Genomic DNA, 23,479 nt, shown 5'->3' with positions numbered 1-23,479 from the left:
AAAGTCCTTGATGTTTGTAAGAAACAGATTTATTTTTTGTTCAGTTGAAACTTACATTTGATAATTAAATTAATATAACTTATTAATAAGATGATGTTATAAATATAAAATTGTTTTACAGAAACAGGTTTATTTTTCTTGTCTACCATTATTTTGCACATAGGCATATTGCCAAGGCACTTCCCCTTCTGGTGAGCAGAAATAATTCGTCAGTAAATTTTGCACAGATTTGGCATTTCGTGAATAATTATTGCTTCCTTGTCGTGAAATTTGTTGCAGACCCGTGTCTCCTGTCAAAGATCGCCATCCTCCTGGCAGGTTCATACCTATAAAAATTTCTTTAGTTATAACATTTTAGGTTGTCGAACACTGTGGCAATTTCATTTAGTTGTATTATCATGCACATGTCATATAATGACTAGTGGTAGATGCTTAAGATGATAAGACCATAACCAACTGACTTAAAATTAGATACAGGCATTCAAAACTTGCATATACTATAGTAACTATAAGATAAAATATACTAAGAGAAAAAAAATATCATTTTATAAGCTCAAGATTTAAGTTATTTTAACAGGAGAAAATAGCAATTATACCTGTCTTCTGTGTCAACAAATCCAGCTGGGCAATACCTTTTTGATGAATTAGGAATACCGAATTCTTCTAACATTAGGTAATTGTGAAGTGCACAGACTGCTTTAGTTATACTTGCCACCTTTTTAGCTGAAGCCATTATAGGTCTTCTTAGCACTCTCCACCTAGCTGCAGTGATTCTGAATGCATTCTCAACAAATCTCCTTGCTCGTGACAGACGGTAATTGAATATTTTGAGCTTTTTATCAAGAAATTTTCCTGGGTAGGGTTTCATCATCCATGGTTTAAGGGGGAATGCATCATCAGCAGTGAATAAATATGGGCAAACTTCTGTTGATATATTTGGAAGGGGATCTGCAAATGGTAACTTTAAACTGCCATCTTCAATGGCTCTTCCAACTTTAGACTCGCCAAAAATACCTCCATCACTATTTCTGCCTGAGCTGCCAATTTCCACTAGAGTAAACAAGTACCTAGCATCACAAACTGCTAACAGAACAATGCTATGTGTTCCTACATGAAATAAAAAATTGTTAAAAAATCATACTCGCTTAATTACAATATTCACAAACATGCAGTTTCACTTGACCTGTCCAACATGTAAGCAGCAAATTTACAATGTATATCGTTATCTAAGAACTCTTATTTACCTTTATAGTTAAAAATGACGAACCAGCCCGAGGGGGACATTGCATGACTACATGTTTGCCATCAATGGCACCGCAACACATTGGGAAGTTCCACAACTGCCAAAAATCTGTTGCGATTTTTTTCCATTCGCTTGTTGTCGTTGGAGGCTTGATAAACGGCTGCAACGCAGACCACAAAGCTTCGGAAGACTCCTCTACGATTTTGGTCACAGTACCATGGCCAAGTCGAAAACTGAATGCTATGCTTTGTTGAGAGTCGCCTGTTGCTAAAAAGCGAAGAGTAACAGCGAGGCGTTCTTCAGGACTCACAGGCTCGCGGTATAAAGAATTCTTTTTCAAGTATGGCCCAACCAGACCAAGAAGTAAATCAAACCGCGAAGGGGTCATCCGAAAGTATTGATAAAATGATTCAGGATCATTTAACCGCATTTCTTGAATGAGCCGATGGTATTCCCCCAGTTCTTTTCGCCGCTTTAAAATATCTTCAATCCAAAATCTTTTTTTGTATTTATTCCTTCGTTTTCGTCTTTGGCGAAGCAAAAGTAGAATTGCTAATTTTCGCTCCTCTTTCGACGCCATTTTGAATTGCAGCACGCATTAAATTTATGCACAACGCAAAACGCAGCACTGGAGATTAAAAATCCGTGCGTTTTTATCTATGGATGTACAGTACCGCTCGCGTATTTGTTAACATAATTTTGCGTATGATACGCGTATCATACGCGTATCGTTCTCGTATCATACGCGTATCTTTCTCGTATCATACGCGTATCATTCTCGTATCATACGCGTATCGTTCTCGTATCATACGCGTATCTTTCTCGTATCATACGCGTATCCTTCTCGTATCATACGCGTATCATTCTCGTATCATACGCGTATCCTTCTCGTATCATACGCGTATCGTTTCATTTTATATGCATGTCTTTCTCGTGTCATACCCGTATTACTTTCTTAATATTCTCGTATATGGTTTCAATGGTTTTTATTTCCTCCACACCGTCGGGGCGAGAAAACGTTTCTTCGTTTTTTCGAACCTCTGACAACGGCTGAAATAGTCTGTCTGCTTACAGGACAACTGCTCGATGCTAATTCGCGGCTAATTTCAGTGTATTTCTTTCCTTCCTTACTTAATATTAGTATTCTTTCCTGGGCATAAGGTGATAAACGTGTCCCCGCAGACATGACAAATTAGTTTTAACACGTGCGTATCTACGTCTGCAATCTCTGATAGTGTCCGTATTGAATGAATAGTGGTTTCATGCGACAAAACATTTTTTTGCCGTACGATACGCGTATCGCGTATATCGAATTTTACTCCTTTGAGCGCTGAATCTAAATCTCTAAAATTTACAGAGCACCGCGCTCAAACGATTTATTATGATATGGCTTTTTGCCAATTGCCTATAAAGTCTATCAAGTGACAGTTGGCTATTCTGTATTTCTCGAGTAGACGAGGAACTTTGTTGTGAATGTGAATTTACAACGTAGTTGGATTCGATTGTTGATGTTGCAAGATGCACATCCATATAAGCATGTTATTAATAAACGTGCATTCTATTCGTATGAATCGAATCGTATTTTAATAAAAGGCACGTTTCGTCGTGATATAATAAACGCCTTAAATAAAACATTAAAGTCGATAAGAAAATATTACACAGATTTCTGAAAGTACATAAAACATTAGCTTTAAATGTTGACCAAAATTTATCCTGAAAAAATAGTGAAATAACATAGAATTCCATACCAGGTATACTACGTAAGCAATATCAAAACCAACGAAATCGTTAACAATTTGAAAGCAAAATTGCTGCTCATTACGATGAACAAAGTTCTATCAAGTATCACAGCGTTTCATCCTCGTATCATACGTACGCTTATCCTTCACGCATTATACGCTCATCATACGCGTATCCCTTTCGTATCATACGCGTATGGTTCTCGTATCATACGCGTATCCTTTTCGTATCATACGCGTATCGTTCTCGTATCATACGCGTATGTTTTTCGTATGATACGCGTATGATACGCGTAGCGTATGTTAACAAATACGCGAGCGGTACTGTACGCACGGAAAAAAAACGCAACAGTGGAAAGCAGCCTTTAATCTCTCTAAATACTCTCCGTTTTGCCATAACCAAGCTGTTTTCTGATGTAAATTGTTCTCGATCGATGTAGTAGTCGAGAAATACTCTGACTTGTCTTATTTGCACTTGTGCTGGACAATCCAGTTTTCTACTGTTCTGTAATCGAATCCGTCCCTTTTCTTCATAATCATGGTCACTTTTTACGTCGTGTCTGCGTGTGCCTCTGCTGTCCTGAGAAGTTTGTTAAAATAAAACAGTGTGGTGTCAAGATAAATTGTGCACAAATAAATCTTAAATATCATAACGAAGAATACATACTTTCGCGCTCCCATGTAAACAATGTCTTGTTTCGTTGCTCACAATGAAAAACGGATTTCCAAAAAACTCAATTGGAATATTTCCCTTCTTGCTTTCAAACACTGGCGGTGCTAGAAAAAATAAATGATATGTTTTTTCAGCATTTTGTTTGTCTTCAAGTAAAACATTCTTATTATGCTAAGCTATGCGGATGTGTTAGATAATAAAATGTATTTAAAAGAGATAGCAAAATAATTGGCGAGTCATTGAACGGTTTTTTCCTAATGAGTTTTTTGCTAATATAGATAGAAATGACTGTTAGATTCGATTCTTCTAACTCCATAATGGAATGTCTTTGCGACTATAAAATGTTAATTGGTCATGCAATATTGAAGAAGGGGGATGTAGCCGGCTAGGCTGCCCAATTTATGCGTTGGTTGAAAATTTCTTGGTGTTTTCTCGCTTTAATTTGGGGTAAGATGCTTGATGCGGTTAAGTTGATTACCTGTAAGTGAAAAACGTTTATTGCCCCTTGTTTTTGAGTGGTTGTCAGCTTTCACAAACGAGATAGAATCAATTACCTAAATTCAAAAACCTCTTTCACTTTTCAAATATATTAACACGTGAAATCAATTTATCAAGGTTTACGTATTACGGCCTTTGAAAGTTAACTGTTCAACAATTACAAAAACCTTTTCACGCCGACAATTTGAAGAAATAAATTATAAAACATACTTCAAAAAACATGATCTTGTAAACTTAGCTATATTAGCTTTATAATGACTATGAAATAATGTCAAATTATGGCTTTTAGATTTTGTTTCTTGCTATTATAACTGAAATTTTGAGTTTACATGATGATGTTTTTCGGAATATGTTACAAATTGTTTGCAGTATGGTGTAACAATTGAAAACAAACTACGAGACCTGAAACAGTTCAAGAAGTTCTTCCATTTGCTCCACCGTTCCATCAATGTATCCTGTGCAGTAATTTTCCAGAATTTGCACACTTGCGAGTTTTTCTCTAAGGAAGTTTACTTGTTTATTTGAGCATTCTGCAGATTCACGCTGAAGAATTGTCTGCGCCATATACTGAGTATGAAACACGAAATTTGTTCCTTAATATACTTTAGTCTGTTGAAATGTTTAATAATGAGCCACAGCAAACACTCGAACGCTTATACGTCTTTATATGAATTTCTTTCCACGAGCCAGTAATGTGCCCACTATTTTTTTCACTTTTGATGCGAGGTTTTTATATTTTTTCTTAACTTGGTGGAGTTAAGGCGAGACCTATAAAGCACTTGAAAATCGCAAGTACCTATACGTAAGAATGAAAAGTGCGCGAATATTGAACATATAAATTAAAGATAGGCTATCTAGGTGCAGTTAAGGCGAGACCGATAAAGCACTTGAAAAACGCAAGTACATATACGTAAGAATGAAAAGTGCGCGAATATTCAGCATAATGAGTATAGGCATTGAGGATAGGCCATTTCCTATGATCTAAGTAGTAGCTTCTAGATTTAATCTCATACGTAAATTTAACGTCACAATGCGCGTTTGAAGCAACATTTGTTATAAAAATGACGACAGGTTTTGAGCAGAATAATTAGGATTAGAATACTTTTGAGCATCATCAATATCTTATAGAACATATTACAAGCAAGCACAATAACAAAGAATAATATACTTCACAATGCGCGTTTGCAGTAACATTCGTTATAAAAAAGACCGCATATTTTGTAAAAGCCAATGTGGGCGCTGTGCTGTATACTTTGTGTTGATTTGTGTTATGAAATTTTATACAAGAAACATATTGTACTTATAGCGATTATTATGTCAAGGCTTTTGCCGCTGACCAGGAATTTAATAGGCGCGTCCCCGATCATCGCCCGGGTTATAGCATTCCCCGAATATGTGGTAGTATGTAAGACTAGACGAAACGTTTCGAATAAATGTTTACTTTATATGAAGTGTAAAATACTTTTTTGTAGTGGTAATACTGATGCTATTCCAAGTCTATCGGATTTGAGATGGTAATCATTGTATAATTCATGCAAAGTAAGCATAACTGAAGATAAAAAACATTTCTTACCTTCAGGGCAAGTGGTTTATATATTGTTTATGTTTTGACGTCGTTTAAATAATGTTAATATCCTCGTTTGTTCAGTCGACCACTTTGTAATGACACGAGATCATTTAACTGACTGTAAAAGATCGTTGAGAGAAGCCTTTAAAAAAACAAACGCAATCCTTGCTGCTCTCATTTGTATTTTCATACACACCGACAACGCTCCCACTACGAGCGTATTAATGAATGATGTAAAGGTATGAACGAATGATATATTAAATGTCATATGATTTCCGGCACGTGAACAAGCATATGAGCAACCATGTGAAGAACACGTGAACAACGCATGGTTTTTGACATACCTAATACATTAGATTAGAACAACTTTATATAAGAGTAAATTTAGTGAATAATAAGGTCTAATTTCAAAAATTGATACCATACGGGCAATTTCTTGGCAAAAAATATTATATCTATATGGTAAATTCAAATATTTCTGTGAAGAATTAAGAAAGCCTGAAGATTTATCACAATTTTTAATGATATTTTGATAAACGTCTAAGCTTACATCGGCAAGATATTTATCAGAGACGAGTTTATTCTTATCCAAATAAAATAATTCTGACTGAATACAAACAATGGTGTGGGTATATTGATACATTTATGTACATCGCGAAGGCAGTGAATGAGTTTTACAGACTCAACTGTCTTGCCAGATCACCATTTTCCTCAAAAAGTCGTCATCTATAAAATGTCGATATTAGCATCGCGGTTTATAAGATTATCATTGACATCTAAGTTTTCTATACATCGACTAGAAGTTCAGATAAATCATTGGGAGTTTCGTATCGAACTTTCACGCGCACTTTAATCGTCAGGATTTGTTAGCTGAGAGTAAGCCAGATTCCCCTTGTTTGGGTTTTGCACCATCCCCATATTTTCTACTTACCATTTCCATAGTTTTGCCCGCGAGAAGCAGATGATATAAAAGTGTCACTTGAATAACATAACTTGATCGTAGTCCAGGACTGTAGTCAGTTTTGCCCGACTGACTTTTTTTGAAAGTGATTTGTCAAGGATTTTCTCTTCATCTTCACGTCAAGTGGTACCGCTTCGTCTATCACTCTCAGTCTGCATTCTGGTAAATCATGAGTCTCAGGATTACGTAACGTTATTCCTGGCATCTCTTAGACACGACGCACTTCCGTATAATCTCTTTTATTCTCTTCCTACCTTTACCAGCCAATATCTTGCAGGTAAAATTAACAAATGTAAACTCAACACCGTGATGTCCTTGTCTTCAAACAGTTTAACGAGGTGTGAAGGTTACCGAATTTTGACTCTTTCCGTCGTAGACTTTGTTTATGCTTTACCCATACGTCAATGCAACTCGTATTTGTCGACCGTCAAGATCTCATTCAAAATTACGTCATATATTCTTCTTGATCTCTTTCGTAGATTTACTAGATTACCTACTGATCTCATAACATAACCAGCGATCATTATAAGTTTTTTCATTGAAATGTACTTGATGTAGTCTATGATAGCGCTAAGATGTTGCTTGAGATGATATTCATTAGAATGTAGGCAATAGAGAGCGCCGTAGTTAACCTTACGTGTATTTAGGTGTATATTCAATCTTCATTTAAGAGATCTTAAATACACAGCACTTGCATTTTAGTTGTATGGATTTAGGCACGAAATAATTGTCAGGGTTAGAGTGCATGAAATAAGCAAAATATCAGCAAATAATGACAACTATGAATATTTTTATGTAAAACTAATTCAAATATATTGAGTTCATACACAAAACATTAGACGAAATGCTGTCACTTATTCAATTTCATGAAAATGTTATATAATTCAACTATTTTATATTGACAGCTACGCAATTAATGTGAGATAGTAAAACACAAAAGATTCTACTTATGGAATTATGCACAACTTCTAATGGTCAGTTTCATACGATAAGGTGCTCCCAAGAGTCAAAAACATCAAGGCCAGACTTTTAGTAATTATAATGATTTCAGAAAAACAATTATTTATCGTATACGAGTTTATTATGTTTAAAAGTTAACTTTTATGCTTGGCTGCACTGATATGTGGTGAAATATCATCTAAATACGTCGTGGAAACTGTTTTTCTTTATATCTATAAAATAAGATCTCAACAGTATCAATGATTTCTTAATTGCTACTTTTTACTCCCAGCAGGTTCTGTTGTATCTAAATTTTTTTTTGTTGTAGTTTGCATTCATCAAAAGGAAAAAAGTTCTTGAGTTCTGGCTCGTTCTTCAATTCTTCATTTGACCTAACAGCAGCATGTACCCGAACAGGAAGATTAGGAAATGCTTGGAGAAAATACGCCCTATAATCGCCAATCTTATAAAATGGTTCTGGTTTTCGTTTTCGCTTTGTTAGATCCTTCCAATGCTGGTCAATATTTTGAATAAGTCTTAAACATTCTGTCCATGAAGAGTCATATGTAAAAATCTTTCCAGTCACCACGTCCGTTCTAAAATAATCATAAACATCACTGTCTATTTTACTTTTCCAATCTGAGGACTCACTATTCAAATGTTGAACGACACTACACAGGGGATCGTTTGTCTTAATCTGCTGAAGATTTCCAACTTTACATAATAAGTCAAATTTCTCGTCATCCGACATAAGGAATGGATGTTTTAACGCCACGGTAGCTGATGGCCTGTCTTCGGGTTCTCGGTTTAACAGCCACGACAGAAGGTCTTTTAGTGCTTCATCCTTGATTTCGTCCAAGCCAACAGGGTGTCCTTTTAACATTTTGTCCAATCTATGCCGTTTAGTTCCAAACGGGTGATTTCCTTTTGTTGCAATATAATAACTTACCAATCCTGCATTCTAGAAAGATTAACAATGTGATGTTACAAATTGACTTTGTACATGCATGTAGTGCAAATGGTCATATTCCTACACTTACATATACGTCAGACTCTTTCTTGTACCGTCCTTTGTCGACTGTATCTTTATCTTCACAATATGATTCAGGAGCAATCCAATACTCAGTTCCCATGTTAGGCTTGCTTTCATAAGTAGTAGAACCCTCCTTCAATATTCGACTAATGCCAAAGTCAGCTATCAGAAAGTTGTCTTGTGAGTCTCGGAGAACATTGGAGGGCTTTAAATCACGATGAAGAATAGGATTTGGGCCGCTATGAAGATCAGCTAATCCTTGCAAAATTTGTCTAAGAATTTTGGGAAGAGCTTTTTGAAGATCATATAAAGTAGAAGATTCTACGAAACTCTCCAATGATTCTTCACATAAGTCTAATGTCAAATATACATATTCTGTTCCAGTCTCTTCCTCTAGGAAAGAATAATTCACAACATATTTCGACTTTCTTGCGTTGAATTTATTCAAAATTTCTTTTTCGTGCAGCGCAATCTGGATGTAGCTATCTCGATGTATTCGTTTCACTGCTTTACCGTAACCATCCTTACCCAGTCCAAGATAAACACGGGTTGCATCACTTCCTTTGCCAATGCAAAACTCGTTTGAGAAAATTACACGCACATTGCCCACCACTTTAACCTCAACACTGGAATTGCGTCCATATCTAATCAATTTTGAAAACAATTCTCTATGTTTCGTTGATTTATCAATGCATTTCCACTCTAGTTCCACCAATTCTAAAAATATTAGATACAATATTACATTCAAGGGTGAAAGAAACGAAATTAATACGTCAAAATAGTTTAAACCTTCCCAATCAGGAAAGGATATTATAAGCTACCGCACATTTTTGAAAAAACGTATCAACAACCATTGGACAAATCATAAGTTCTTTAATTGTGCAATTAAAACTGGCAACATTTGAGGTTAGCTTATACCATACAATTAATCACAAAAACTTCTATCTGCAGTAATTTCATATATTTTTTTCAGGAAATAACCTTACGTTTTTCGAAAATATTAAATTTAAATTTTGAGAGCATATTTTTTAGAGTCTAAAAATTTGTTTACAGCAGAAGATAACTAAATAGCTTTATTTAATTTTTCTTTCCATTCTCGACACTCCTGTTTTAGATACACTATCTTATGTTTCATGCCAAATATGAATGCTGAAGTTCGATCAGCAGCGAAAACTCAACAATTATTCTCTCAAACATTGTTTGAACACCATTAAAGTGCCAATGAAACGAAAACTTTGCTAGTTAAATTATATTTGCATTGACCAGAACTTTTGCAAATGTACCGAATAATTCTTATTCTCACAATGTGACGTTACAAGTTAGATGAATCGAACATAATAAAACTTTCAAAATCTTGAGAACGAAAAGAGATACGCATAAGCTAGTACAGAAACTTCGTTGTCATAATAAAATTTCTGCTCAATTAAAGAATATAACAGGCTGCCAACTTTTCGTTTTATAGACATTTTGTGCTTTAACTCTAATATACAGGTACTGTTTTACTTATTCACCTTGGTAAAGTAAACCTCGTTATCTATATTTCTGCAAACTCAAGCCCTACCTTCTGTTTTTCTTATTCTCGTGCAACATTGCTTGTATTGTTTTACCTTTGCCAAATTAAAGATGGTTTTTGCAGTTTTCAATTATTTTATACTAAGCTTATGATGATTTATTTACAAGAAACAATTTGTCTGTCATGTGTCTATTGTGTCAGCGTTTTGGTTATCGAGAAAATTTCCATTTTGATAAAACTTTTTCCTCAGGTAGAAAAGAACCATGCAATTCAATAAATTTTTAACACCACAAAAAAAGTAAGCGATTTGAATTCTTATCATAACTTTTAGTCCTTTTGATAAAATTCTTGTGAGTTTGAGAAGAGTGTGAAAGAAATCGTGATGTTGTAGTGCTATGGTATAATAGAATTGTCAAGATAAACAACAAGAAAGATGCAAGCAAATGATCGAACTTCGGCTTCAAATGTTGTAACATCTTTTTTGTATTTTATGTGTGATGCAGAACATTTCAATTGTCTTTGGCTACCACAATCACGTTTTAGTAATTTGAAAAATTTTCTCGCATAAAAGAACTCTCCTTCGGAGATCTCTTATAAATAAAATTAAAGAGAGCAATTGACAAAATCTTTTGCATAGTTTCACATAAAATTTTCAGATCAATTTTACATCTAGCCTTCTTCCTGTCTATTTATTGATTTATTTGTTTATTTATATTTGCATTGCATTTAATTTAGACTACGTAGGCTTTCACAAGAAATCAGTCGAGCACAATTGAAGAAATGAATACACCTCTCTCGCACCCATTAAACGTTCTAGTCTCGGTCCTCTATAGAGCGGGTCTGTGCTACATTATCTGAGAAAACATAATACAGCCATTGTGTTCTGTAAGCTTTATTTCAGCAGAAGCGTTAGTAAACACCCCCATCACCCACCACACTAAGATTTATAGTTTTATCTCTAAATAGTAGTCCGTGCTACAATATCTGAGAAAACATGATATAGCCGTTGAGTTCTCTAAGCGATATTTCAGCAGCAGCGTTATTAAACACACCCCCTTCCCCACCCCACTAAACGTTATAGTTTCGGTCCTCTTTACAGTGGTCGGTCCTACAATATCTGAGAAAACCTGATACAGCCGTTGAGTTCTGTAAGCGATATTTCAGTAGCAGCATTATTCTTGCTTAATCGGGAGGCTTAAGTCGTAAGTGGCTTGAACTGATTCACGTGCACTTTTTAATGGAGGACATGATCATGCCATTTGACAATCATCAATTAAGAAACAGTTTGAATCATAAATGAGATTTTTGGACTCACTTACTCTTTTAATATAGTCGAAATAATTATATTTATTTATGTTGAGATCAGTGGGAGTAATTTATTGAAATCAATGAATGAAATCGCCGTTTTTATGTTTTGTAATTAGTAACGTTATTTGTTTATTTATTTTGGGAAATTTTCTAGTAGAAAAAACTGATACAACAACTTTAATGCTCTATGCAACTTTCAAAATGCAATTCTAAGCTAGAAAATGACCTTTGTGGACATTTGAATGATGTTCACACTGAAGATGTAATCTCCAGTATACTTAGCAAAGAGAGAGCTCAAAAAAACTTGTAATTTTCTGTAAATTTAGCATTTAGATGTTCGTTCAATAAATGTCCAATTTAATGCCACATTTGTCATAGGAAAATTTTATATAGCCTTCTTTTGGTCGTGGAACTTTGAGAATTCACATCGTCAAATTGGCTCATTTTCCATATGATTTTGAGGTATTTTAGTTACAATGAACAGGAATTCTTATTTATTGAAATATATTGAGCAATTCGATTTGTTGGTGGTCGTTTTTTGTATAATTTTAAATGTTATTAGCTAGGTAATGTATGCATGGTGGTGCAAACGTGAAGTATGACCGTATATCCAAAGGATAGTTTGTTGAGAAGTTTTTACGATTAAACAAGCAGAATACAAATAAACGTTACTTTGAAAAAATAAATTGCATGATGTCATTATAACCTCATGTCTCATCTTAATTTCAACTGACTGATAATGTACTTCAAGTACAAATTGTGAAGTGACAAAATTTTACTGCCATGGTTAAAACAGATTAAAGCACTTTAAAACAGATTGTCTAACCTGAACACTTCTAAAATGCAGAGTCCGATCTCTATGGTGTGCATTACATCAAGATTTATTTTAAGACGTTTTAGTCTATTTATTATAATACTTTTTCTTCAATGCAACTGATGAAATGTAGTCAATTTAAGCACTTTATAAAAAGAGTCGCGCCACTTTGCTGCTACGCAATATTTATTGAGATAAACAAAGACTTATCAAGTTGTGCTAAGCACTGAAGTCTGGTACACAGTTCATCGAAATTATTTGTCGTTAGCAAAAGCAAAATTTAAGTCTTTGATAAAGTATTGGACATACGTAATAAGCGATCGTTTGGAGTTCGAAAATTCAACATGTATACATCATGGGCCAGTTGTTCAAAAGCCGATTAACTTAACCTAGAGTTAGCAACTAAACTAGCTTCAATTCGTTAACCTAAAGTCGGCTAACCCTGAGTTAAAATTGGGTTGTTCAAAGCAGGATGAAGCGCTGGGTTAACTAACCTTTGGTTAAAACATTTAACCTTGGGTTGAAAAGCAGGCAAATCCAAATAAGGTCAATTAACTATGTGAGTTCAATCAGCACAATCAATAGCAAAGCCAGCTTGCAAAAAAGTTATTTTGACTTTATCGATTACGTAGTTTTTCATCTATTGAAAGTGGCCAGTTTTAAAGTGATTCCTAGGTCTATTCAATGCAGTTGTAACGTTAGGACCGTTGCAGATTTATCAACAATTCGATTATAATGTCCATCTTATACATCTTATACGAAACTGTCCGAAGCAAAGAACCTCAAAGCAATTACGACTTGTTGTAGATGAATTGCACAGCTTTGATGCTTATCTAAATAAAGCTTGAAGAATTAGATTTGTTATATAATTTATTTCGTTACAATTTATTTTGTTATATAATTTAGATGGGAATGAAGAGCAAATTCCGTCATGAATTTTAATTACGAAAATAATATGTCAACCTAGGTTTAAGTAATTTAACCCACCTAGCGAGGAGGATTAAAGTTACCCCTTGTTTTAACCGAAGGTTTAAGATAACCTAGTTTCGAGCAATGCAAACTAACCAGAGTTAAAAATTAACCCTGGGTTAGGCATGTTTAACCCTGGGTTTACTTTAACAAGCTTTTGAAAAACCAGCCCCAGATTATTAAAAATAAATCTTCATAAAAACACATATATACCAATCAAATGACTTGATTTGTCATACAATACGAAACAAATATGATTAGGTTATGCAATACATATAAAATAAAATAGAATTGAAAGACGTACCTTGTTTTGTCTTTTCAACACCATGAGAAATTACAACATCTTCGGCAATAAAATCATCACCACTTGTGGTTTCTAAGAAAAATATATTAAAAAATTTTATCCACACAATCTGCATGTGTATTTCTATTCTGCCATTTAATACAAAAATTACAGCTAGCTCTCAAAACGAAATAAGACAAGTAAATTGAAAAGTTTCGGTTAGTAGCTTTTAAAAACTATATCTTTTATCTCACTTTGCTCATTATAGTATAGTAGCGCGCCGAACAGATTTAATTGGGAGAGCAAAATCTTGCACCTCCAAAATTTCATATACATATATTACACACAGTTTTATATAACTGATATTTATCAAGTCTACGGAAATATTGAGAGGTGGTTTCCCCCCTTGTAAGTGCCCATTATTTTCATGTAACGGACCAGCTTTCATCAGGCGTAATATTACAAATAAATGTATCTAAACAAACTTCATGAAGGAAACACCAAACGTTTTTTAAAACGAAAAAAAAACAAAACAGAAAACCATGGTACAAATGTAGGTCAAAAAAAGAACACTGGGTTTTCTATTATGTAGACGACACGATTTCATGTTATATATTTTCAGCTGGCAAAAACTACAGTAGTGAAAGCCAGTCCATGCAAAGAAGCAAAGACAAGAAAAGAAAAAACTTTCAGTTTAAATAAAGCCATATAATAAACCTTTTATTAACCTCGCCTGCTCGTTCTTTACTGAGAAATCTCGGACCTCTGTTTTTAGTACAAACCTTGCCTTAAGGGGCTCAGTTTGCACGAAAAACTTCAATCACACACTCGGTTATTAAGAGCTTATTAATGAATTCAGACATTGATAAATGTTACATAACCGTTGACGTTAATCCCTGTGGAGAAGGTACCTAAGTAACTATAGGGAAAAGTTGTACAATTGTACGCAGGATTTATTGAGGTGAACAAAAACTTCTCAAGTTAAGCTGAGCACTGCCGTCTAGTAGACATTAATATTTAAATTATTTGAACGTCGTTAGCAAAAGCAAAATTTATATCCTTGTTACCGTATTGAATATACGTATTAAACGAACGTTTAGACTGTATATATCATATTTTAAATAAAATAAATCTTCATAAAAACACATAAATACCAATCAAATGCCTTGAATTGTGATACAATTCAAAACAAATATTCTTAGGTTACGCAATATATAAAAAAATTAGAATTGAAAGGCATACCTTGTATTGTATTTTCGACACACGGAGAAGTTCCGACATCTTTAGCTTTAGCATCATCACCACTTGTGATTTCTACGAACAATATTTTAAAAAGCGTTATCCACACAAACTGTGTATTTCTATTTTGACAACAAGTAAAAAAATAAATTTACAGCTAGCGCTCGTAAAGAAATAACCAAATAAATTGAAAAGTTTTGAATAGAAGTTTTTTAAAACTATATATTTCGTTTTGTTTTGCCATTAGCTCCAAAATCTCATATAGATAAATATTACGTTTTACATGACAACATTTTCAAGTAATAAAATGACCTTACAATTGGAATTATTGAGAGGGCAATATATATTTTCACGTAATGAGCCAGATTTCATCCGGCGTAATTTTACAAATAAATGTAGATAAACCAACTTCATGAATTACGACTGCCAAAGAGTATTTTGGTAAAACACAAGACAATAGATACTCTGTACATAGTAAACATTATTTATCTAGATTAAATAATGTTTATCGAGATTAAATATTGTTTACAATATACGGAGTGTCTATTGTAATGTGTTTTCCAAAACTTCATGAAGCAAACAGTAAATGTTTTGTAAAACGAAAATAAAAACAAAATTAAAAACCATGGTATGAATGTAAGTCAAAAAAGAGCATTGGAAAAGTGGGTCTTATTGTCTAGGCGACACTATTTCAAACTATGTATTTTCTGTTGGCAAAACTAGAAGAGTGACAGTCTGTCCTTGTAAAACAACAAGAATGGAAAAAGAAAAGAAAGCTTCGTCTCAGGTCAAATAATATCATATAGCCAATTTTCTTTTTATTAACATCACCTGCTCGGTCTTTCTTGAGAAATCTCTGACCTCTGTTTTTAGCACAAAAAAATTCAGTCCGATATTTCTCCGTAAAGACCTCACACTCGGCTATTAAGGACGTTGTAATGAATTCAGATATTGATAAATGTTAACGAGCTGTTGTCGCCAAAATCTGTCGAGTATCTTAGTAATTTTAAGAAAAGGTTGCTAAAACCCGTTGCTGTTGGCTATCTTTTTGAGGACAAGGAAACTACTGCAAAGTAATATGAATTTATGCAACCTGTCAAAGAACGAAAATTGTAAGCTGACACAGACATTAACACATTTTTTAGCGTTGTTGTTTAATTACTGATGGAGTTAAAAGAAAAGTCCGGAATTACTTAAATCATACATTATCGTCATACACAGTATATATGTATATATATTCAAAAGTTTCCTAAAGAATATGGAAGCACCCAAAAGCGTAGAAATTCGACGAATTTTGTTCCTAAACAGAGAAAATGAATGGTTGCTTAATTAATAGCTACTTCGAAGTTCGAATTCATTTCTCGTTGACGATTCTTTCCTTTAATGTATATGGAATCCTTGCCGAATCACTCAATTTGTTGAGAAGGCTGCCTTTCCTTACGGAGTCGAGGCAATTAAGAGAGATCGGTCAAACATAGAAATTTTATCGCAATATGTGTCTTGTTTACTCCTACCTCGGCGCTATACTTTCATTAATCAATCAACTCGCCGCCGCAAGTTTTTCTCAGTTATGAAATGAAACTGAACTGTATTCCTGGAAAACAGATGAGTGAGAAGAAGTGATCGCTATAATATTTTTGAATTAGTAAACAAGAACTGCAAGGGATCTAAGAGTTAAAAAAATCATCTGCAACACCTTTATAAGGGAAACATCCCGCAGGAAACATAATTACTGGAATTGCTATAATAATGTTTGGTATCAATGTCAGTCACGCTATGTCTAAGTAGTTTCAATAATTTATTAGGAGCAAAATAGCAGTTAAACATTTCATAAAGACCACAATTTGATAATTTTAGATACATGTTTTGTCAAGCTTTTGCTATTTTTATTGCTGAAATCATTAATTTATGTTTTATATTATGCAATTGATAAAACTAGATCTCAGCAAACAAATATATTATAGGTCTAATTTTAACTTGTAATAAAATTTCTACTTTCACTCCTGTAATTTAATATCTAAGACATGTATAAATGACATAATATTTTCTTGCTGTAAAAGTAATACACTGAAAGTAGCATAGGCATGCTGAAATATGTCTTTTTCAAAATCATCCTGATTTATTTCCAATGTTTGTCAATCTTTCAGTCTATGATTTTTTGAATACATAATTTTCACAAAGCTGGGTTTGGAGAGTCTTACAACTAACAATGAGTTTATAGCTGTTATACATCTTCAGCAATGTTTGTTTGATTAAAATGTTTTGTTTCCATCTCACTGTTCTTTAGAGCGGGTTTTATGTATATGTTTTTAGTTTATAGGTAGATTTTTGAATAATTGTTTTTGTTGAATAATGTAAATATGAATCCAACCTGCGTTTTAATTATTTGGCTTGTTTGAAAAATGTATCTCAATGAACCACTTATCAGGACTTTAGATTCAATTGCCATAAATTTTTTGTATTATACTATGAAATTTTTATGTATTCTTAGCCGACTGAAACATATCAAAAACCATGAATAAGCTAGGGTACTTAAATAGTTGGAGTTAGACACAAAAAACATGAATTAAATTTCACATTCATATTATAGCCGTAGCAATTATGGACCTATTGATTTGACGGATGCAAACTCTGTGCCAGTATATTTTCCCTGATGAGCTGATTCTCCAGTTCAGTAATGTCCATATATAGAATATGGTTAATAGTTACGGAATTCTTAGCACTTCTGTGACAATTACAAGTTACAACAACACCTGTGGTCGAGACATCAATGCAGAAAGCTTTATCATTTAGAGTTACACATTTTCAAGCTTATTTCAATAATCTAAGTGTCCAACATTTAGTACAAGAACGGCAGAATACGTTTGATTACTATTTATATTTATTATGGCTGTCAGCATTAACAAACTTCGTTGATGAACTTTGTGACAAATTTGCGTTCTCCAAAGATTTATTAACCAATATTTGTATTAATAGTTATCTTTTTGATACTTTTGCCAAACTTTGCGGAATAAAACGCATTTTTGACTAAGAATTTAATATTATTGATTCTCCATGCTGGCATTTGTTTATAGTAATATAATAAACTAGCGAGGTGGGAACATCTTATGACGTCACGATCCATTTGTAAAAACTTGCATCCGGTGGCGAAATTTAGCGTTAAAAATAAACAACTTGTACCAAACCAAAAATGCTCAAACATACACCAAAATGTTTCTAAAAAAATATATTCTTCTTTGTCGAAAGAAAGATGGAGTGAAAATTGGCCGGAGTTGCACTTTAACAAAATATCATTAACGCAAATGAGCCACCAACATTATGTTGTATATAATACCTACAAACTCACCAAAATATTTTGATGACAGGGAAACATGAGCATGACTTGGAACTAGAAATTTACTCTGAGTTTTTTGAGACTCATATTTTTCAGTTTCTTTGTACATCGTACGAAATTTCCTGAAAGACGAAGTGACGTGAGTATGGTCTTCACCTGGCACATTCAGTTTTCGAACTTCTAGAGGTTTTTCAAAATACTTTATAGCTTTGTCTTGATTTCCTGTTTTATCATAAACCAAACCGAGATGGCTTAAAGATGCAGCGACATCATTATGATTTGGACCTAAAGAATTTTTTCGAATTTCCAGTACTTTTTTGTGAAACTCTTTAGCTTTGTCGTACTTTCCAATATCATAATACACCAAACCAAGATTGTGTAAAGACGCAGCGACTCTAACATGATTTGGACCTAACGATTGTTTTCGAATTTCTAGAGCTTTTTCGTGAACCTCTATAGCTTTGTCGTAGTTTCCAGTTTTTTCAAACACCGCACCAAGATTGTTTAAAGAAACAGCAACATCAACGTGATTTGGACCTAACGATTGTTTTCGAATTTCTAGAGCTTTTTCGTGAACCTCTTTAGCTTTGTCGTAGTTTCCAGTTTTATAAAACACCATACCAAGATTGTTTAAAGAATTAGCAACATCAACATGATTTGGACCTAAAGATTGTTTTCGAATTTCTAGAGATTTTTCGTGAACCTCCATAGCTTTGTCGTAGTTTCCAGTTCTTTCAAACACCACACCAAGATTGTTTAAAGAATTAGCAACATCAACATGATTTGGACCTAACGATTGTTTTCGAATTTCTAGAGCTTTTTCGTGAACCTCTTTTGCTTTGTCGTAGTTTCCAGTTCCTACAAACACCGTACCAAGATTGTTTAAAGACTGAGCAACATCAACATGATTTGGACCTAACGATTGTTTTCGAATTTCTAGAGCTTTTTCGTGAACCTCTATAGCTTTGTCGTAGTTTCCAGTTCCTACAAACACCGTACCAAGATTGTTTAAAGACTGAGCAACATCAACATGATTTGGACCTAACGATTGTTTTCGAATTTCTAGAGCTTTTTCGTGAACCTCTCTTGCTATGTCGTAGTTTCCAGTTTTTTCAAACACCAAACCAAGATTGTTTAAAGAAACAGCAACATAAACATGATTTGAACCTAACGATTGTTTTCGAATTTCCAGTGCTTTTTTGTGAAACTCTTTAGCTTTGTCGTATTTTACAGTTTTATAAAACACCATACCAAGATTGTTTAAAGAATTAGCAACATCAACATGATTTGGACCTAACGATTGTTTTCGAATTTCTAGAGCTTTTTCGTGAACATCTATAGCTTTGTCGTAGTTTCCAGTTCTTTCAAACACCACACCAAGATTGTTTAACGAATTAGCAACATTAAAATGATTTGGACCTAACGATTGTTTTCGAATTTCTAGAGCTTTTTCGTGAACCTCTTTTGCTTTTTCGTAGTTTCCAGTTTTTTCAAACACCAAACCAAGATTGTTTAAAGAATCAGCAACATCAACATGATTTGGACCTAACGATTGTTTTCGAATTTCCAGTGCTTTTTTGTGAAACTCTTTAGCTTTGTCGTAGTTTCCAGTTTTTTCAAACACCTTACCAAGATTGTTTAAAGACTGAGCAATATCAACATGATTTGGACCTAACGATTGTTTTCGAATTTCTAGAGCTTTTTCGTGAGCCTCTTTAGCTTTGTCGTAGTTTCCAGTTTTACGAAACACCAGACCAAGATTGTTTAAAGACAGAGCAACATCAATATGATTTGGACCTAACAATTTTTTTTGAATTTCCAGAGCTTTTTCGTAAAACTCTATAGCTTTTTCGTAATTTCCACTTTCATAATACAAATTACCAAAATTGTTCAAAGACTGAGCACCATCAACATGATTTGGACCTGACGATTGTTTTTGAATTTCCATATTTTTTTCGTGAAACTCTATAGCTTTTTCGTAATTTCCAGATTGCCTAGCTTGTATTATTTAATGCGATGAATTTGCATACAACAACTTAGCATCGAGGAAAGACAATTGCAACGTCACGAAGATAAGCAAAATTCTTTAGCTCCATAAAAATGTGGACTTACTAAATTGAACAAGCGATACTATAGTTTATGACAAAGATAAACACACTTGTTGATTAATATTTCTACTTTTAAAACGACTTAAATATCTAAACTATTCAATGATGACATGTATGTGTCCATTTGCGATTTTAAAGAAAATGTACTTCGTGGTGAATCATAAATAATTAAATATACTTTAGAAAAAGCCTTACCTTGTTTAAGATGGCAGTGATTTGTTTATGATAAGCATATTGTTCTTGTTTGGAATTGTAACTTCGTTTGATTTATCTACAATTACAAAATTTACAAGCTTCCATAGGTCACATTTATACGTCGTAATCAAGCATGAAAATTCTTTGTTTTTTTTTCTTACAAACCTTCTACTGGTTAACGGCGTGTAGCATTGAACAGTTGAACTTTTAGAAAGATTTAAAGTTCTGACAACTTAAGCATCATATATTCTTCCTTGGAGTCGATATGTGGAAAATTATTTTGTGCCACAGAATTTAAAACATCTTAAGAATAGATTGTTATGTAAAGCAAAGGTACGGTTTTATGATTTTTATTGTTTATGTTTATAAAATTGAATATACTTTGGATGAAATTGATCAATAGAAATGAGAAGTATAAATTTTACTAAATTTTACGGTTTTCAAGATATTTGGGAGTAAGTGGTGAAAACTTCAGCTCCATCCTCAGAAATTGGTCTTATACGGATGAGATGGTATAAAAATTCACAATATCAGATTGTGGAACTTTTGCTTGTTTAAGTTGAATAAGAAAAAACATGCGTTTGTTACTCTAATGTTAAGAAAAGTAAATCTCAACGTTGGATAACGTGACATTTCATTATCTTCTAGATGCAATAAATCAAATGAAGGGAATATGATAGAGAATTCTTGTTGTAGTCTTGTAGAAATTATAAAGATTTGTTAGCATCAAGTTCAATGTTTGGTTGTATCTTAAGGTACATTTAACTGCAAGCTGTTTCTGGTAATCTGAATTGATTCGTATGGTGGCAAAAGTTAAGTTTATCAAATCACAAGTCAAGGACTAAATATTTAAAATATTTCATGATGGCATGCATGAGTCCATTTGCAATTTCAAACTAAATTTCCTTCCTGATTCATAAATGTCATTTCATACTATTACAAGTATAATGAAACAACACATATTTTATAAATATACCGTCTGGACCCAAAGATAAATATAATTGCATGCTAGCAAGCAATTTGAATTCCTTAGCAAGCAAGCACATCATGATAAACACAACTTCCTTTAGATGACAGTGATTTTTTGGTAAGCAAATTGTTTGTATTTGTAACTTTGCTTATTTGGTGTACAACTACAGGATCACAAGTTGCTACGGGTATCTATGATGTATATTTTATAGTAACAGGTTGAGACTAATATTTATTAAAATTGTATTAATTATATTTGACGAACAACTTTTATTTAAGATCTCATTTATACATCGTTAACACACACGATAATTCTTTGTCTTTAGTCTTACAAACCTTTTACTAGTTGATGGCTCAAAACTTTGAACATTCGATCTTTCAAATCACTTAACGTTCTCAAAAGTTAAGCGTCAAATGATTGCGTCCTTTGAATTGATACGTGGTAAATTGTTTTGTGCAATTTATATTGAAACATTAAAAGTTTATTGTTATGTAAAGCAAAGATACGGCGTTATGATTTTTATTGTTTTTATTAACATGTCTGAATTTTATTACCGTTTCCTTGGTATTTTGGGTGTTTGTTAAAATAAACCTTAGCTCCATAATTAAGAGTTGGTCTTATACATGAAAATTCACAATATCAGATTGTAGAAGTTTTGTTTCATTTGATTGTTTAAGTTGAATAAGACTAAACAGGCCTTCGTTGGCTTAAATGTTGGGAAAAGTAAATTTCACGCCTTGATAAGATAACATTACATTTTATTTTGATAAATTAAATGAAGGAAAGCTGATATAGAATTTTTATTGTAGAAACTATATAGATTTGTTAACATCATGTCCGATGTTTGGTTGTGTCATTTAGGTATATTTCAAGCTGTTTCTGGTAATCAGAATTGATCCGTAAGATGGCAAAAGTTAAGTTTATTAAAAGCACAATTCAAAGCGACTTCACACCAAGAATATAAAAATATCCATTGCTGTAATTGAATTATTTGACTAGTTTATAACTAGTTCATTGGCATAATTTAAACCCAAAAAGCCTTAAACGTCAGGGGCGGATTTAAGGGTCATCAAATCCATCACGCGACGAACGTATGAAATGGTGATTAATTATTCATGCAACATACTAAAATTAATAAACATTAAGTCAACTATCACATATCGTAAGCCAAACGAAAGCATAACGATCAGAATTAATTAATGGCCTGAGTGTACAGCCGTTTTTTTAAGGAAAGCTATGTAATTAGCCTCAAATATGATCTCAAGCCCACAGATCCATCAAAAAGTCAAATCTTAGTCTTCTCATTGGTCAATTCGCCTATTGCCATGGAAACTTGCAGTTTTGATGTATCTGTGGGGAGGCCTGATGGATTGACGACTTTCAAGGGCTCTAACAATAATATTTTATATTATCGACTAGTATTTTTACTTTGTTATTTTACGCTATTTGATACTTTGACTGATTCACAGCGGGGTCATTTATTTTGAAGGTCTTATCTTTCGCTACATCGCAAAATTGCAATCACGCTTTGTTTAAAAAAGTTTCAGTTGTATCTGATATGGATTACGGTGTTGTTCAAGCTGCCTTTGCGGCAGATGATTGTAAAATTTTGGCAGGTTTTTATGTTGATCTTGCCAGGCAACTAAATGAGCAAGATGAGATATCGCTTGAGCAACTATTGGGTGCCATAAGTAGCTCGTCAAACAGCATTAGCAGAAATTATTGCGCGGAAACTTATATTCCTTTGGCTGTTCGAAATCAAAAGGAAAAATCGTGCATAGCTTTGAGGTAAACTATATATTTTGTACAATTTTTCTCATATTTCACTAACAATATGTAAGAATGTAAATATGCATACAAACGGTATTGATGACTTGCCTTGTTTACGTTCGCACGGTTTGCTGGCAGGCAGATAAATCTCAAGGGAAGTTAAGCATTTTGCTTAATTGTGCTGTGTTTCCAAAACGAAAGCACTATACAAAGTCTGCTTGCTATAAGTTGCCAGCAAAACGTCTGGTTGTATATTACAGGTCACTTGTGTTGTGTAAATCTCATCAACCTTTCAACTTGCTGATTTTGTGGTTTTAGACTCG

The 23,479-nt window shown here is 33.5% G+C and overlaps 2 protein-coding genes and 2 long non-coding RNA genes across 5 annotated transcripts; all 4 read right to left on the bottom strand.

Moving 5' to 3' along the window:
• Positions 1–11: 11 nt before the first annotated feature.
• Positions 12–1,985, bottom strand: LOC124456463 (protein ANTAGONIST OF LIKE HETEROCHROMATIN PROTEIN 1-like). 2 transcript variants are annotated; one of them, XM_047006910.1, is made up of 3 exons: positions 1,245–1,985; positions 597–1,107; positions 12–326 (listed from the first exon to the last, which is right to left on the bottom strand). In XM_047006910.1, exons 1-2 carry the CDS (start codon positions 1,821–1,823, stop codon positions 1,084–1,086), a joined length of 603 nt encoding a protein of 200 aa, XP_046862866.1. In that variant the 5' UTR covers positions 1,824–1,985; the 3' UTR covers positions 12–326; positions 597–1,083. The 2 variants fall into 2 exon arrangements, with proteins under 2 accessions (XP_046862866.1, XP_046862865.1); XM_047006909.1 differs by having other exon boundaries at positions 597–1,050.
• A 4,087-nt stretch (positions 1,986–6,072) lies between these two features.
• On the bottom strand, positions 6,073–6,743 carry LOC124456491. The gene is made up of 2 exons (XR_006952311.1): positions 6,652–6,743; positions 6,073–6,446 (listed from the first exon to the last, which is right to left on the bottom strand). It is a non-coding gene; the product is annotated as an uncharacterized LOC124456491 (long non-coding RNA).
• Positions 6,744–7,454: 711 nt separating this feature from the next.
• On the bottom strand, positions 7,455–18,449 carry LOC124456459 (serine/threonine-protein kinase/endoribonuclease IRE1-like). The gene is made up of 5 exons (XM_047006904.1): positions 18,126–18,449; positions 14,783–14,854; positions 13,562–13,633; positions 8,661–9,370; positions 7,455–8,581 (listed from the first exon to the last, which is right to left on the bottom strand). Exons 1-5 carry the CDS (start codon positions 18,220–18,222, stop codon positions 7,928–7,930), a joined length of 1,605 nt encoding a protein of 534 aa, XP_046862860.1. The 5' UTR covers positions 18,223–18,449; the 3' UTR covers positions 7,455–7,927.
• Positions 18,450–19,959: 1,510 nt separating this feature from the next.
• Positions 19,960–21,824, bottom strand: LOC124456479. Its single transcript, XR_006952298.1, has 3 exons — positions 21,722–21,824; positions 20,417–20,492; positions 19,960–20,224 (listed from the first exon to the last, which is right to left on the bottom strand). It is a non-coding gene; the product is annotated as an uncharacterized LOC124456479 (long non-coding RNA).
• Positions 21,825–23,479: the final 1,655 nt, after the last annotated feature.

The sequence above is a fragment of the Xenia sp. Carnegie-2017 genome, unplaced genomic scaffold, assembly GCF_021976095.1.
Source record: "Xenia sp. Carnegie-2017 unplaced genomic scaffold, XeniaSp_v1 HiC_scaffold_5, whole genome shotgun sequence".
Lineage (NCBI taxonomy): Eukaryota > Metazoa > Cnidaria > Anthozoa > Malacalcyonacea > Xeniidae > Xenia > Xenia sp. Carnegie-2017.
Note: the sequence above shows the minus strand (reverse complement) of the source record. Positions and strands in the feature narration are given on the sequence as shown.